This window comes from Talpa occidentalis, unplaced genomic scaffold, assembly GCF_014898055.3.
Source record: "Talpa occidentalis isolate TD23 unplaced genomic scaffold, MPIMG_talOcc4v2.1, whole genome shotgun sequence".
NCBI lineage: Eukaryota > Metazoa > Chordata > Mammalia > Eulipotyphla > Talpidae > Talpa > Talpa occidentalis.
In genome coordinates this window covers 79335546-79353832 of record NW_026555331.1, presented here as the reverse complement: position 1 = coordinate 79353832, position 18287 = coordinate 79335546, and the positions used below count along the sequence as shown (strand labels likewise).

The 18287-nt window shown below is 37.6% G+C and overlaps 1 protein-coding gene across 2 annotated transcripts in view; it reads right to left on the bottom strand.

Moving 5' to 3' along the window:
* AMPH (amphiphysin) overlaps positions 1-18287 on the bottom strand; it is a 242069-nt gene that overhangs the window by 73261 nt on the left and 150521 nt on the right. For both annotated transcript variants that reach the window (XM_037517588.2, XM_054692313.1), the window contains exons 5-7: positions 15378-15473; positions 6651-6758; positions 4889-4974 (exon numbers count right to left, since the gene is read on the bottom strand). In XM_037517588.2, coding sequence (XP_037373485.1) covers positions 4889-4974; positions 6651-6758; positions 15378-15473 — 290 coding nt within the window. The remainder of the gene's footprint in view (positions 1-4888; positions 4975-6650; positions 6759-15377; positions 15474-18287) is intronic.

The window sequence follows — 18287 nt, the reverse complement described above, 5'->3', positions numbered from 1 at the left end:
ACAGTTTTCTAAGAATGGCAACAGTGGAAGAATAGAGGAACAAAAAAAAGAAAAGAAAACATACTGAAAACACTTAACTCTATAGTAGATGTACACGCTAGATGTACATACTGCCTACAAGAGACACACCCTAAAGACACAGACAGATCCATAGCAAAAAAAAGTTCATTCAGGTAAAGAATACCTGAAAATGAACTGATTATATTTGTTATAAGACACAGATAGATCATTTTATATATATAAAACGGTCAATTCATCAAGATACACCAATTATGAATATACATAAAATATATACATCTGTATAAGAAAAAGCCCCAAAATACATTAAGCCAAAGCTTACTATTAAATAGATATATTTTATCAATAATAGTTGTAAAATTCAATAGTTTTCAATAAAAAATAGAGCAACTAGACAGAAGATCAATAAGGAAACAAAAGACTGAAGAATGCTATAGAAAAACTAGATAAAACAAATAGTTATAGAGCAACCCATCTAACATTTTGAGTAATTATGAACAGTTTGATGCAGTATCTCACACATTTACTAGTTAATAAATGTTCATTTCTACATGTCCAATATATTAAGTATTTCACTGTAGAAGGAAAGAAGATACAAAGTACTAACTTCAATTTCAAGGCAGAGAAAAATGGCTAGAAGGAAAATATGCATTAAACTATTGAAGAAAGACTGGATGCAATTTTAATTTGGATAAAGTCTTAATACAGATGTCAGGGATTACAGGGAAAAAAAACACAGGAGTGTTTTTATTTATTTTTTTAAATTTTTTAAAAGATTTATTTATTTATTTATACAAGCTCTGGGTACAGTCACAAGTGTGGGAGGGTGAGAGAATTCACCATAGCCAGAGCAGGGAGCAGAGCAGGCAGAAGGACCAAAGTGCACTGCTGAGGGGAGCAGCAGGTGGCAAGAGAGGTCTGCACACCATGTGGGACCCTCCTCCAGTGGCCCGGGAGCAGCCGGGGATCGAACCAGTGCTGCAGAGGCTGCGGGCAGCTTCGCAACCCAGCGCTCAACCACTGCGCCACTGGGGAGGCCCCACAGGAGTGTTTTTAAATGCCAGCTTCAGCATTCATAAATTTTACAGTGTTAGATGAGAGATTTAATCATGCTTAGCTTTTACATCTGTAATATGGGGACATCTGTAGTTATGGTAATTAAAGATTATGTACATAAACAACATAAAATCATACCACGCAAATACAAAGTTCAACAAAAATATTTGTACACTATACAACAGATAAGGGACTTATATCAAAGATCTACAAAGAGTTTACACAACTCAACAAAAACAAACAACTCAGTCAAAAAATAGGCAGAAGAACCAAAGAGACACTTCTCCAAAAAGGAAATGCAGATGTCCAACAGGCATAAATGCTCAACATTTCTTATAATCAGGGAAATGTAAATCAAAACCACAATGAGATATCACCTTGCACCAGTAACAATGGCCTGCATTAAAAAAACTAACAACTAGGGCCTCCCAGGTGACGCAGCGGGTTGAGCGCTGGGCTGCAAAGCTGCCTGCAGCCTCTGCATCGCCGGTTCGATCCCCGGCCACCGGGCGAGGGTCCCACATGGCGCGCAGACCTCTCCTGCCGCCCACTGCTCCCCTCAGCAGTATACTTCGGTCCTTCTGCCTGTTCTGCTACTTCCTCTGACTCTGGTGAATTCTCTCACCCTCCTGCACTTCTGACTGTACCCAGTGCTTGTATAAATAAATAAATAAATAAACAGATAAATAAATAAATAAATAGATAGATAGATAAATAAATAAAAATAAATTTTAAAAATTTAAAAAACTAACAACTAATGCTGGTGAGGATGCAGAGAAAAAGGAATTCTCTTATATTGCTGGGAATATAAAATAGTCAAACCAAGCTGTGTGGTGGACCCTCAAATTATTAAAAATGGATCTACCATATGACCCAACAATTCCACTCCTAGGAATCTATCCAAAGGACACAAAAACATTAATTTGAAAGGAAACCTACATGTCTATGTTTATTACAGCACTATTTACAATAGGTATGACATAGAAACAAGCTAAATGCCAAAAAAAACAGATGATTAGATCAAGAATATATGGTATATACACAAAATGGAATACTATTCAGCCATCAAAAATAAACTCATGCCATTTGCAACAATATGGATGGAGCTGGAAGGGATTATGCTCAGCGAAATAAGTCAGAAGGATAAAGAAAAATATCGAACGGTTTCACTTATAGGAGGAATATAGGGAAACCAAAAAAGGGGACAGAAAAACAAAAGACAAAACTAGCAGGCAAACCATAAACAGGACCTACATCAGGGGTGGGGCAGGTAAAGGGATCAAAACAGGGGAAGATGGGCCTCCCCTGGTGGCGCAGCGGTTGAGTGCTGGGCTGCAAAGCTGCCCGTAGCGTCTGCAGCGCTGGTTCGATCCCCAGCCACAGGCGAGAGTCCCACATGGCACGCAGACCTCTCCTGCAGTGCCCGCTGCTCCCCTCAGCAGTGTATTTCATCAGTCTGCCTGTTGTGCTCCCCACTCTGGCTCGGGTGAATTCTCTCACCCTCCCACACTTCTGACTGTACCCAGTGCTGTATAACTAAAATAAATAAATCCTTAAAAAAAAAAATAAACAGGATGTTAAGAAACTTCAAAACAAAAGTATTTAAAAAAAAATGGGAAGGAAGAGTAAAAGAGTCTATGGTGATGGTTCACAGGTGATTTGGTGGTGGGGATTTTACAGGAATTACACCTGAGGGCAGAAAGTAAATATCATACAAAAAAATGAACAGCAATGTAAAATAAATAAATAAATAAATAAATAAATAAATAAATAAACAAACAAACAAACAAATAAATAAATAAAAAATAACGAATACCAAAAAAAGTTACAGTACATATCACAGCGGAATACTATTCAGCTGCCAAAAAGATAAAATCATGTCATTTGCAGCAACATGGATGGAGCTAAAAGGGATTATGTTGAGCAAAATAAATTAGAAGGTGAAACATAAACACTGATGGTGTCACTAATATGTGGAATACAGAGAAAACAGACAAACAGTCAGGTAAAGTTACATTCGTATATGTAGAATACAGAGAAACCAGACAAATGGTCAGATAAAGTCACATTCGAAAACTACCCTTGAAAGCAGACTACAGAACTGAGGCATTCAGGTCTATCCAAAAGCAGAAGGAAAGGGTAAGGGTGATAATAAATTAGGGAGGGGGTACAATGGACTGTGGTAGTGACTAGGGTTGTTTTGGTGGTGGGAGCACCATAGTAACATTACTGCAAAGGGGGATACTATCCTTCTAAAATAGGAGCAACAGTATAAACCAACATCACCTCAATAAAGAAAATTAAAAAAAAAATGTATCTTGGATACAAATTTTTTTGAAATTTTAGAAAAAAATTCTTGAAAAACACATGTCATATAACTTTAAGTGAGTAAGATAAATTAAAATTATAAATGAATATTTGCCTCAACTATCCCTAAAAGTTTTTATATTCAGGCTATCAAAATCCTGAAAGAACAGGGGCAATCTTGGAGCACATAAAGTTCCTGCAGACCACAGAGATGTGAAGTTGGAGCTTGAATGAAGAGATCTACAGCGTGAGTCAATGTCAGAAATGTGAAGTCAAGATACCATATAACCCACATGAGGAGGATGAGATCAGGGTGGTAGCACTGAGCTCAGTGTGTGGCCAAGCCAGAAACCACACTGAAAAAGGATCAATTGTTTCCTTTGAGGACCCTTTCATTTCCCATGTTAAAAATGACTCCAAAGTTCTGAGGCTGAAAGCCCAGCAGTGATGGCACCAAAAAGTTAAATGTGGATGTTGAAAGAACGTGTAATTCAGATAAGAAATAAGTTAATATACATGTTGAACTTTCAGTTATCGCCGCACAATGAAGTGAGCATGTCTTTACAGATTAGTTTTATAGTGAGCTAGTTAAAATTTCCTCTAAACAGTCAGATAGCTCAAAAATGAATACCGACTGTCTAATATTGACAAAATATTGAGAATGCTAAATAAAAATGGACAAACTCTAGTCCAGATCCACAGCATGCTTAGTTTTATAGGACAAACAGAAGTCCTCTAATTTCTATACAGTAAGGTTAACCTTGCAAATTGCAAGTTCAAGGGCAGTTCTGATACCTGGAATTCCATTTAAGAAATATTATAAATATTAAAATTGTACTACCCAATATTGATAGCTGCGGGCCACATGGCATTATTTAAATTCTAATAAATTAAGGCCTTTCTGGTGGCGCAGGGGTTAAACCCTCAGGGCTATCAAGCTATTGCCAGCCACTGTGATATGAGCTCAATTCCCGGCCATGGAGCTAAACCACATGGCACAGCAGACCTCTCCTGTCTCACTTGCTGCTCCCCTCAGCAGTTATTTCAGTAGATCTACTTGTTCTGTTCTCCACACTCTCTCTGGTGAATCTTCTCACACTCTGCACTTCTGGCCCATACCCCAGTTCATGTATGCATACATTAAAAAAAAATATTTATTTTTTTAAAGATTTATGTATGCATACAAATAAAACTGAATTTTTTTTTTTTTTTTTTGGTGAGACCCTCACCGGTGGCCAGGGATTGAACTATCGCTGCAGAGGCTGCGGGCAGCCTTGCAACCCAGCGCTCAACCACTGCACCACCAGGGGAGGCCCATAAAAATAAATGTTTAAAAAATAAATTCAAATAAATTAGAACAAAATATATTTAATTTAAAGTTCAGTTCTCTGGTCACATTAGGCGTATTCTAAGTGTGCAACAACCCATCACATGACGCAAGAAGAGTAACTACCACTTCTATAAGTAGTAAAAGTTCTCTACAAAATCTGTACAGAAACACCTTTACCGTGACCATAACGATGGTAACTCTTCTTGTAAATCAACATTAAACTCTTCAAACACTTTCTGTGCTTTTTGAAATTCCTCTTCTGCCTAGAAATGACACATAACAATGTGTTTAAAGACTATCACATAAACACAAATAATTTTATTTACATCATTTAATATAAAATAGGATAGTGTGATGGCATCTTAGAAATATTTTGGGAAAGAAAGAAATGTGGTTAAAATTCACATTTATTTATTTTCAGTAAAAGTGAAATGTTAAATCTCATTACATAACTGAATTCATTACAATGAATTGATTCCAATGAGTTGATGATACTGATTTTTCGTGCAAGCTCTGGCACTTTTTTTCATTCTGCAAACACGCATTAACTGCCTGTCACAAGTACTACTCTGCTCTGGATACAGGACATAGATTTTTCCTAAGAAACCCAGCCTAGCTGGAAGTCTAATTGCAAGATAGGACTTACAATATGCTCTGAATGTTATGGGGAACATGGTACAGGGAACGAGGTTTCACAATGAAGGCAATATTTTAACTGAGTCTTTTTATTTATTTATAATTTTTACATTGTTGTTCATTTTTGTAAATGTTTGAGTTCTCCTATGAGGTGTAGTCCCCATAAAATTCCCACCACCAAGACACCTGTGAACCATCACCATAGACTTTTGTGCTTTCCCCTCCGATTTGATCCCTTGCCCTCACCCTCCCCTTAACTGAATCTTGAAGAAAAAGCAAATGTTTGTTAAAGAAGGGTGGGGGGAGCACGCACCACAATGCATAAAGATGGAGTTCCTCGGGTTTGAATTTAACTCACTGACTGTGTGAACTTGTCAGGTGGACTTAGTAATGTCGACCTTACAAGTGTTGTGAGTAGTAAGGGGATGTATATGAAGTGCTGACATGGTGCCTGCGTCTGTAGAGACTTGCACAAGGGAACCTGCGACTGTGACTGGCCGGTACCTGACACGTAAGTCGTGAAGGCTCAAGCTTGGGATGTCAGAAGGAAAGGGAGCAAAATAAGACCTTAAAGTTAATAATGATGGATAGACAAGTAATAATGAAATTGTGAAGCTCATCTATTTTGTTCCAAGGTATTTAGAATTTTTATTTCTACAAGCAATGGGTGCTAGTAAGAGACTTAAGCAGTAGAGAGGCAGATTGACTATATGATGTGGAAAAACCATTCACTGTGTGTAGGCAGAGAGGAAGAAGCAAGACTAGAGCAGAGGGAGAAGGTAGCTGATGTTATCAGTTAGTTGGCATCTGTAAATGACTGACTTACATGGTAAAAGCTACTTAAATGGGTTTTCTAAGGAATGTTGTCCAAATATAGTATATACGTGTGTGTGTATATGTGTGTATTCTTAGACAATCAAAAGTGATGTTTGAGAATTTCAAACTTGGTTTCCCATCTGAGTATGCATTTTAGCATCAAATATGGAACACAGCCACAGAAAGAAGTTCAGGAACACGTGTTATTTTCTTTGATCCTACAATACTGTTGGGGACCAAAATACATTTGGATCAAAATGCACGAGTCAGGATCACTCATGCAAACTTCACAAAAATGTGAAAAAACTGATTTTTAATTAATATGGCATTGATTAAGTATGGAAAGCAGTCTACAGTACCATGTTTCTGTTTAAATTCTATCCTTAGTCCAACCTTTTTAAAAAAGGAATCCTTTAATCCTAAGAAGCAAAATTGCTGTAGGTCACAATATATGGAGAGTGATTTCATCAGGGGACTCAGGATGTACCTTAGAGATCCGACTCTCGTCCTTTCTCTTGGAGCTCTGCAAAGCTTCCAGATGGTGACGGGCACTGTCATAGTCCACCAGTTTCCTGCTGCGCTTTGCAATGCGATTCTGCCAATGGGAAATACATGCACTAAGAAAGAGACATGGTTATAGATTCTCTTCTTGAGTGCCAAAATGCTTTCTTTGTCCAGAGTAATTGAGGATCTTGATTGGTTATTTAGTACACATATGACCCTTGGAAATCAGACTACAGCTTCCAACCCTTTGTGTGGGAAAAAAGTAGGCAAATATTTTCCCTTCTGATAATTATGTTAATGATGAGAAGGTAAAGAAGAATTTGTAGCCAAAGACCAGAAAACTACAGAATTGATTGAGAGAAACAAGTAAATCTATATTCCCTAGTAACTTCTGTTCTAAACTTCAAATGTTCCATTTTGAAGATAGTGGAAGACTTCCTTAGAAATTACTTGTATAATCCTAATAACACTCACACTAACAACAACTCTATAGAGCAGATTTATTTCCTAAGAAATTCTTTTTCCTAGAAATGTCCTTAAATTTTTCGTTGATTAGCATCACCCTGAGGAACTTTAAAAATACATTGATACCTAGAGAATTTCACTTCCAATTAGAATATAGACAGCTGCAAACAATATAACTCCTATACTAAAAAGAAAAAATCTGTACACTCTACAAAAACAAAACTCTTCTTGATTATATCAAACATGAGGTCACAAGGTAATAAAGTAACCTGAATTCCAAAGAGCAAAAAATTCTCCAAGGAGAAACAAAACACACAGACCATTTCACCCTTGGCAGGGCAGAGGTAAAAGTTGTGGACACCAGGCAAATGGACAAGAAGAGGTCAGCTAAAATTTTAACAAATTGTTAAAGGCCTGGTGTCTGTTTGGTTGTCTAAGACACAAGGGGAAATTCTACTTATGAGCAAGATCTTCCCTTGGGCCTTCTCTGAGTGCTCTAAGAAAGTTTAGGGACAAGACTTTTCCTGCCGTGCAGGTGAAAATGAGGTACCCCATGGTTGCTGGAGGTGGGCACAAAGTCCTGTCTATTTCCATAATCTATTTCTATTACAAAGCAAAACTTTTAAGTTGTTTGAGGAGAGACCAACAAATCCTCCTGATGTTAGAAAACAGTCAATGATCCACAGCTTTAAGGGGGTGGAGTAGAAAGAAGCAAAACCATTCTCAGAGGATAGGAATCTCTCTGACATGCAGAATAGATGCAAAGGTAATTGCTACATGCAGAAAGGTAGCAGAAAAATTTCTTCCCATGGAGAAGGGCACTAAACTTTCTTTGGCCTAATATCTGACTCCTATAACAAGCAGAGGTCTGGTCCCACTTAGTCATGGGCAGGAAAGTCCTGCTCAAGAAAACCACAGATGTGAGGTTTACCTAAGTGCAACTTTACCTAAGACAAGGCCAGGAAAGAGTAAGAGAAAACAGCCCTGCCCCCACTATAAGTCTAGAACTGAATAGCTAGTGATAGTTGCCCACCACTGGAGGAAGAACCCTCTGCAGTACAGATATACAGCAACTGAAACCTGACAGGGAGTTAAGAACATGGAAGAAAAACTCTCTGACATCCAAGGGGCTACTTGTGGGTCCAGGGAGAAACAAAAACCAGAATCAAACCAATAATCTAAAATCATTATAGACACTAAAATATCAGCACAAGGAATTAGCAGGCCAACTGTAGAGGAATTTGAAAGCCAAAGAGCACTGAAAGTAACAGTAACAACAGTAAAACCCAAATCTAGTTCAAGTTGTGATTACATTCATTTGAGTTCCCACACTAACTGACAAAAAGGCATGCCCATTTCCAGGAAAAAATAATACTTTGGTTTTCACTATTATATACATGATCTCTGGCATTCAATCACAAATTATAAACCACACATACAAGAAAAATGAAAAACAAACAAAAATGAGTAAGGAGAAAAGTCAACACAATCAAGAGAACTAGATTCAACATGACCCTGACACTGGAAGAATCAAACAGTAATTTTTAAATAATTCAGACTAATATGTTAAAATATCTAATTGGAAAAGATAAACTACAGACATAAACAGATGGGGAATTTCAGCAAGGATATGAAAGCTTTGATGGTCAAATGGAAATCAAGAGGGAATGCTAGAAAAAAGTATCAGAGGAAAATTTTTTTGATGCACCAACCACTAGACTTAAAACAGCTGAGGAAAGAAATAATACACTTGAAAATATATGAATAAGCTGATGTCATTAAAATACAAAATGAAGAGAGTCAGGGAAAAGAGAATCAAGCTTTCAAGACCTATTGCACAATAATAAATGGTCTAACAGAATGTAAATGAAGCCTCAAGAAGAGATAAGAGGGAATCAGAAAAATATTTGGAGAGGCAAAGGCTGAAAAAATTATGAGATAGTGAAGACATCAAAGTACATAACCAAGAAACTCATAGAACTCCAAGGAGGAGAAATTCCAAATAGAGTTCATTATGATATGGTGTAATCAAACTGCTTAAAGTCAAGAATAAAGAAAAACAAAGTTCAAAGATACGATTAATCTGCATAAACCAGGCAAGCAAAACCACTATGGAGTAATATCCCTAAAGTACTAAATTATTAAAAATAAAAAGAAATTTGCAAACTCAGAATTCTAGCCCCAGTGAAAATAGTTTTTTTCAAAAGCAAAGGTAAAACATTTTTTCCAGAAAATTGCTAATAGAATATATTTCTAGCATAAGAAATTTAATACTAAGCAGAGCTATACAAAGAAATGAGTAATATCATCACCATAAGTGATAAAAATCAAGGAAAACAGACAAGTTTTCTTTCCTACTTTCAATTACTTGAAAAGGTAACTGTTAATCAAAGCAAAGAAGAAAAAATTGTCTTAAGAGGCTTATAACATATGAAAAGGAAAAATGTATGACAATAACAGCATAAAGAGCAGAAAACTAGAAGCATATTTTTTCTAAAAAATGATGTATAATTGACATATATGCTATATTAATTTCAAGGGTCCAACAGAGTGATTCAATATTTGCACATATTATGAAACATTCACAGTAAATTTAGTTAACGTCCATTAGATGTATAATGATGAAAGGTTTTTAAAACTATCTCTACATACTGTGCTATAACATTATTTGAAGTCAGACTTAAGTTAGAGATGAGTTAAACTGCAGGATAACCACTAGAAATGAAAGTTACATAAAGAAGTATAAATAATAAGTAGTTATAAAATTTACTAATTTCTGAACCCCACACTAAAAGATACTGATTTAATTTCATCTGAGACAAGGCTCACATATCTATTCTTTACTAAAAGATTCCAGTAGTACATTATGCCCAGCCAGTCTAATACTGAGAATCAATGAAGAAGACTCTTAACTTTGATAGGGTGAAAAAATATATAAATGCTTATAGCTTACAAGACAGTCACATGCACGGCTCCTGATAGCAACCTATAGTAAAGATGATGCATGGATAATTCCCATTTACATGTAGGTAATTTCAAGGTGCCTAAGGTTAACCTCTAAGCTACCCAAAATTGTTCAGAAACCCCGTTGCAAAAGATGAATGAGGTATTAGCCTCCTACAAGTACCAAGATTAGGGCAAAGCAAGTGAGATGCCTGCAACACAGAACTTCAGAAGGCCTCATTCTCAAGGTCATGTAAGCACAATGTCAGCAACTCACAGTAGGTCCTTCCTGATATTTTGAATCCTTGTGCTCTCACTTGTCTCTTCCTGTCCTGGTTCTACTTCTGACTCTATCATTCAGCTACCACCTGTCACTTTATGCTATTGCTCTACACCCCCTTCCACATAGGTGAGTAGTGGCCTAGAGAAGTTATTCTCATTTAGTTGCTTCTAGTCTCTTTCACTTAATCCTCTGCATCTACATCTTCAAACTGAGTGAGTAGTGGAATATATGGCTGAGATACCACATTCATGTGAATGGCATGTGATGAATTAGCCAAGGCAGGGCAGAGTGAAGCCCCTCTGAGCTATTGATGGACAGTGTGCCTATGTGATGACAAATATTTTTTGTAAAGATGTTATTTTCAAAGGAGTATTTTCTATTTTTAAAATATTTATTTATCTATTGATGCATAGAAGAATTGGGGTCTAAGCCAGAGGTGTGGGGGATGAGAGGATTCACCAGAGCCAGAGTAGAAAGCAGAATTTACTGAAATACACTGCTGAGGGGAGCAGTGGATAAGACAGGAGAGGTCTGCTGTGCCATGTGGGTTAGCTCTATGGCCAGGGATGGAACTCAGGCCTTGGTGGTGATAGCACTGAGACTTAAACCCTACACCACCAGAGAGGCCCCATTAGTATTTTCTCTTGGAGCAGTGACCTAGTAGTGTATCTATATGCAGACTCTTATGCAGCTATTTTGTTTTGTGTACTGGTGTAGGGGTGGGGGGAAAGCAAAGGAACAGAATCTCCTCTAATGTCTTCCAAGAAGCAACTCTTGTTCTTCTGAAGATGAATTTCATTTTGAAAAGAGCCAAAAATTCAATTACTTCCAAGCTTTGGAATAAAGTAGAAGAGTGCACTGGGTGTTCTTATTTTTTGTTCAAAATCAAGAAGTAAACAGTGACTCATTTTCTTGTATAATTGACAGATCAAATACAGAGTAGAGACTACCATGGTGGAAGTGACTGTTTTGAAGGCTATCACTCATTTTGATGCAACATTTTAATGGTGGAAAAACAAGTCAGTCTTTTATCTTTATCTGATATTTGGAAAACTTGAAAAAAAGAACCAGATGTCATAAGTAAGGGTGGACACTTGATCCTTAATGTAGAAAATGATAAAATTCTTATTTAACTAATAGTAAAAATTTAATTTAAAAAATTACTAGTTTAATAGTAATTTCATTAGTTTGATTAAAATTGCTTCAGGTTTTCCAAATGCACTGGCTTTCTGCAGTGAAGAAAATAATTTATTCTACCTTTTTTGTTTCAATAGTAACCCCAACTTGGAATTCACTTTGGCACATTGCTGTAAATACACATTTAGTTGCTCATGCCTAGTTGCCAAGCTAGAATTCAAACTACATTTTACAATAAATGCTCACAGTTATAAGTCTGCCTGGGTTGGTGACAAGCTGAGTCTTATATAAGGTCGATTTCAGATGTCAGTTCTATATAATGAAAACCGTAACACTGGGTGCCCTGACAATCACAGTTGGGAAAGTCAAACATTATTCCCTCATGAATGATACTCTGGAGCCCTGATTGATGGGCGACAGTAAATATTTGGAAATTTGCCTGAGGTTCTAACTACACATGGCCTGTTGACTTCAACTGGAGTCAGGTCCATGCTTTGAAAATTCTCCACTTCCTATATTTAATCATCAATAACTTATTCCACGAATAGTCCATTCACTACATAATTACTGGGCACCAATTTATGAAGCAATGTATCCATATCCATTTTTAACTTTCATCTACAGTGTAATGGCACATAGAATAATTACAGAGCATCTTCACAGAAGAAAAATTGTTGAAATATTAAAATTAGCTCTCCTTTTTTTTTCTTTTGGTCCCACAATTTTTTTTTGCTCCTTTTTAATTCTTTTCTAAAAAAGATTTATTTATTGATTGATTGGTTGATTGATTTAAAAGATTTATTTATTTATTTATACAAGCACTGGGTACAGTCAGAAGCATGGGAGGGTGAGAGAATTCACCAGAGCCAGAGCAGGGAACAGAACAGGCAGACTGACGAAGCACCTGCTGAGGGGAGCAGCGGGCGTGGCAGGGGAGGTCTGTGCGTCATGTGGGACGCTCACTGGTAGCTGGGGATCAAACTGGCGCTGCAGAGGCTGTGGGTAGCTTCGCAGCCCAGCACTCAACCGCTGCGCCAACGGGGAGGCCAAAAGATTTATTTATTTTTAGGGCCTCTCCAGGTGGCAGAGGCGGTTGAGCGCCCTGCTGTGAAGCTGTCCGCAGCCTCCGCAGCGTTGGTTAGATCCCGGCTGACCAGCAAGGGTCCCACATGGCACAGCAGACTTCTCCTGTCGTGCCCGCTGCTCCCCTCAGCAGTGTATTTTGTCATTCTGCCTGTTCTGTTCCCTGCTCTATCTCTGGTGAATCCTCTCACCCTCCCGTGCCTCTGGCCTGTACCCCAGTTCTTGTATAAATCTTTTTTTTTTAAGATTTATTTATTTTTATACAATAGCTGGGGTATAGGCCAGAGGCGCGAGAGGGTGAAAGGATTCACCAGAGACAGAGCAGGGAGCAGAACAGGCAGACGGACCGAAAGCACTGCTGAGGGGAGCAGCAGGTGAAACAAGAGAGGTCTGCCACACCATGTGGGTATCTCTCTGGCCAGCCGGGAATCAAACCCGTGCTGCAGAGACTACGACAGCTTCACAGCACTGTGTTCAACCTGCTGCGCCCAACCTGCTGCGCCACTGGGGAGGCCCCAATTCTTTTTTTTTTTTAAGTTAAACATTACTATTTCAACAACTGTTCATATGAATTGGTTTCATAACTCTCTATCCTGATTGGTAATCTATGTGCTTGCTGTGACATTCTAACTGTGCCCTCAAAGAAAGAGAGAGATCGTTTCTGCCTCTCTTCATGATGCAGGTAAAACCAGGACAAACTATTTCATCTACCTTCAGTGCATGACCTAAACCATGGATTCCAAGAAAAGAACTGCCTAATGAATAGTTGTAGGGAGTCATCTTTCTGACATGGAACAAACTGAAAAAAGCTAACCAATATATTCTGCTACGATTTCATTTTAATCTCTCTATGGGTCAACATAAGTACTTCTGTATGTATTTGTTCTCCAAAATTATATCCTCTTAGAGACTACAGCAAGTTTTCAAGTAACATTGGGCAGTACCATAAGTAAAATAAGATGATTCATATTTTATTGATGACACTATGTTTTTGTTCCTGAAACTCAACAGTTTTTCAAATGGGTTCTCCTCTAGGCCATGACAGCCTTCATTTGCTAACCTAAATCATACTATGAATTCATATTTCATGAATAATTTAGATAAGTCATAGGTGCTTTGTACTTTTCAAGTGGAATGATAGTTTCTACTTATCCTCTTCTAATTTATTGGGATTTTTATGGAGATCAAATTACCATTTAATAAATGATATTCTAAGTGTGATAATAATTCTGAGACTGCTGCACAAGTGATACAATTTCCAAGATAAAATTTTAATATCTATTAAATAATCTTAAGATACCCCAAAACACCATTCCTACAAATCAATGCATGTGACCTTACCGAATTTTTAAAATTTTTAATATAAAATTTCTCAGAAAATTACAAAAAAACTTATTTATATCTCTTAATTAGAATTAATTATACAATGGTTCAATAAGTTGTTCTGCTACCTATGATGTTAATACCATAAAGAATCCATCATTTGGGGGCTCACTGGTAGTCCAGGGGTTAAAGTTTCAGCACTACCAAGCTATGGCAAACCACTGCAGCATGAGTTCAATCCCCCGCCCAAGGAGCTGACCCACATGGTGCAGCAGACCACTTCTGTCTTGCCTGCTGCTCCCCTCAGCAGTGTATTTCAGTAGATACAACTGCTCTGCTCCCCACTCTGTCTCTGTTGAATCCTCTCACCCCCTGCACCTATGGCCTATACCCCAGTTCTTATATGCGTAATAAAAATAGATCTTTAAAAAAAGAACCTGGTCTGATCCACTTGGGTTCTTATCTAGTAGGACAAGTGCTCCTGGTGCCCCAAATCACATTTTGTATGTTGTTCAACTAGTGTTAGGGTCCTGTGTGGGACCAAAGGAACTAACATCATTGATAAGAATGCTATTTTAGCCAGGAAGTACCGCTCTGTTTTAGGGCTAAGATCAGTGTAATTACTGCAGATTGTTTCCTGGTATTTGACAATGGCTACAAAGATGGGAAGTAAGAATAGAACTTTGCATTAGAAGTCACTTGGTAAGAAACAGAGATACCTGAATTCTGATTCACGGGCTCCTCACCCTATAGGAGAAGAAGCATATAGTTATTTTACCCGGCACTCTTTTCTGAGTATGAAAAATAACGGGGGCCGGGGCAGCAAATATATTAATTCTACTATTTACTATATACAATCTAGAGGATTTAAAAACTATATTTAACTCCAGAATCATTCAAACCTATGATGTTCAATCCTTCACTTGTGTTATTTCTGTTTTAAGAAATCTAAGTATCAAGTGTCAAATAAAACAAATATTTTAGACATTTTTAGATCCAGATGTAAATGTGTTTGAAATGCTTATTATCTTAAAAGTTCAACTGGACCCTGAAATTTTTAAGAGAAAAAATACACAGGTGTGATATGAACACAAGCAAAATAAATAGCCAATAAGGAAATGTCAGATTTTGCTCTCATGTTTGTAATAAGTCTTTACCTGGACCTTGACCCTCCAATGGAAATTCTTGTCAAAAGCTGTATAATAAAAATGTTTGAAGATACAAAAGTTTGGTATGTTTTGTAGCCTCTGATGTATGATTTTATGTCTATAGGATTAAATGACTTCTGGAGAGAATAACTAATACAGTTCACTAAAAGGTAAAATGTGATTTCTATGAGTACATTTCAAACTGATAGGAACAGGATAAAGTTACCAACTCTCCTTGATGTCAGTGTGAAGACTTTCAATGTCTATTTCTTGCCCATGTTTCAATAAACCATTTGATTCTTCCCTTTCTAGACACAAAGTAAAATACCTTTATGTCAGGAAATTGGCCAAGATAGGTATCCAGTGTCAACAATGATCCATCTACTAGTTTTTGATGGAAGTCTTCCCATAGTACATCACATTTCTGGGAAAAAAAAAAAAAAGAGAGAGAGAGACAGAAATGAAGATATAACTGCAGAGTTAGTTTAATTGAATACCTTTTAATACCTTTTACCAAACTTCTAAAAAAAAAATCTGAAACTATAAAATTAGGTAAGTAGTATTTCCCCAGATAGTAGTTTCTAGAATGAATGTGGATTATATAATATAATAAAACTTCAAGACAATTTGGAAACCAGTTTTAGTTTATTAATATAGGCTAAGGTTTCAGTTCATTAAGAAATGTATCTGATTATCAATTACTAAAGAACGCAGAAGCTCCAAGAGGTCCCTAGATCTCTATAGATAGGCTTTGAGGCTAAGAAATTGTAAAGAATTCCACTGAGACAGCCAGCTTCTGGAGCAATCCATGAAATTAGGAAGCTCTCCAGAAAAACAATAAAGCATTCCATAAGTCTCCACCGAGAAAGAAAAAAATATGTAGTTATATTAGGAAAAGCCCTACCATTTATGGAGTACTAACAATGATAAATACACACTGAATATTAGATATCACTACAAGTTCTACTACTACTACTATTACCACTATTCTCACTATGTGAAGAAATTCTTCTTGTTGCCACTCTATAGAAAAGTGATGGGCCCAGAGATGTTACATAACTTGGCCAAAGTCATGCAGCTGACAAGTGACAGACTAATATCATCCCAAGTGTGCTCCTTGAATTCAAAGTCCATGATCTATTACACAGCCTGCCTCACCAAAACAGGGTTCACACACCCCACTGTGTGACTCTGGAAAAGTGAACTTCCCTGAGTTTCAAATTCCCCACTTAAATCAGCTGACAATATAAAGCATTTCACATGTGCAGTCCCAAGCACAAAACAGGTGATCAAGAATGTCCTCTCACATTTTTCCCATTACTGTATTTGGGGTATCCCAGCAGAATCTACTGTTTTCCCAATATCTACCCTTTCTTTCCTCTGAATAATAGAACCTCCAATCTCAGCAAAGCAGATGGCTGCTGACACAGATATTATTACCCAGCTTTCACTGCAGCTAAGTGTAGCCAGCAGATTAAGTTCTGGCCCATGGAATGTAGTCTCAGCCAGTGTCCCTAAAAGGAAGAACCAGGATTATCCTGCACACATACTCCTTCTTGCTGACTGGCATGAAGAAATGAGAGCTGATGTTTCTTTTTCACACTTCAAAAATGAACCCTAATTGTTATAAGCAAAAATCAAGATTTTTATGCAAAAAATTTAATCTTCTGTAAAATAAAAAAGGACTGATCTTATTATGTAAGAAAACCCTCTGAACATGCAGTGTTAGTCCTTTCACCATCAAAAGAGCCCATATGTGAATCTGCAAGTGAAGATTCTAAAACTTCTGGCAGTTGCAGAGACCAAGGTAGATAGCAGACATTTTCTTTAGGAATAAGCATACCATCTGATACATAGGAAGTAACACAGTGCTTTGAGGAGTCACAACACAAGTTTCTATTATTCCCTTAAAACTCTTCTTTTCATGATGAATTTCTAATTACAAAACATTAATCAGAAATTTATAAAATGAGTTAAACATTTCACAACATGTGTAGAAACAGTGTCTTTATTGAAGAAATATGGAAGATGCTATTACTTAATTTTTTTGGATGTGTGGGTGCTGGCTTTGCCAAATTCTTATCTTGATAGTTTTAAAAGAGGGAACAGCCAGTAAGAGATTTACACACACACACACACACACACACACACACACACACAATCCGTTTTTCTCAGTGACAGAGGGATCAAGAAACTCAATGTGGGGATGTGAGAACTGCCATGGAGAAGCCCACGGACAGTGTTATCCCATCTTTCCAAAGGCCACCCAGACACTTAGGTCATCACACATCAAATCCTCCCTGAGCTGTGCTGACATCTCTGAGGTCTTCTGCACCTAAATGAACAGCAATAAACTCACCAGAAGTAGGAATGACAGACAAATGTTCTTTGTTTGAACAAGAAACTTGGACGTGACAGAACCTCTGAGGGTGGTTTTCTAAGTTCAAGAACCATGCCCTATGCTGATGACATAAATTCATAAGCCTGAAGTATGCTCTCAGTAGGTAAAATCATTGCTCTTATGTTTGCAGACGAGGAAGCTAAAGCCTGGGAAGAATAAAGAACCTGTCAATGTCAGAAAGAGCCGCTCTTGGTCTCTACCCCATTCTCCCTTCCTCAAAACGGCAATGGCCACTTTCTCACTCCCTGCCAGACAGAAGGCACTCACCCAGACACTGGACTTCAGGTGTTAAGTCATGTCTATGGACAAAGCTTTCCAAAAGTTTCTATTCGCAGGCTTTGCAGACCAGCAAATGGATTAGCTAATGTCAAGTGAAACAGAAGCTGTTCTGAGCTCCTGTCCCTGCTTTTCCAGGGGATGATGAAAGCGGGAGAGCAGGGTGAAGGCCATGCACAAATTCATGCCTTGAGTCAGCCCCCACCAATGCTGCAATGGATTGTTAAATCATTGTAGCAAGCTATTTTTTTCTCCAAACACTTTGATAAAGACTTAACACATGGGAAGAAGTTCCAATTATTGAAATAACACTGTATTTAAAGCCATGTTCATATAACTATTAACAATCTTGTTTTTAATTGATATAACACTGGTTTACAACACTGCACACATTTCAGGTATACTGCTTCACATGCTGTAAGTACACGGACCACACCACACCCACTGCCAAATTTCTAGTAGCATTCGCCATATCTTACTAAACCTCTCTATCTGATCCTCCCACCCACCCCCAATAACCCCCTTCTCTTGTAATCATATTTTGTTGTCAAAACCTAAGGG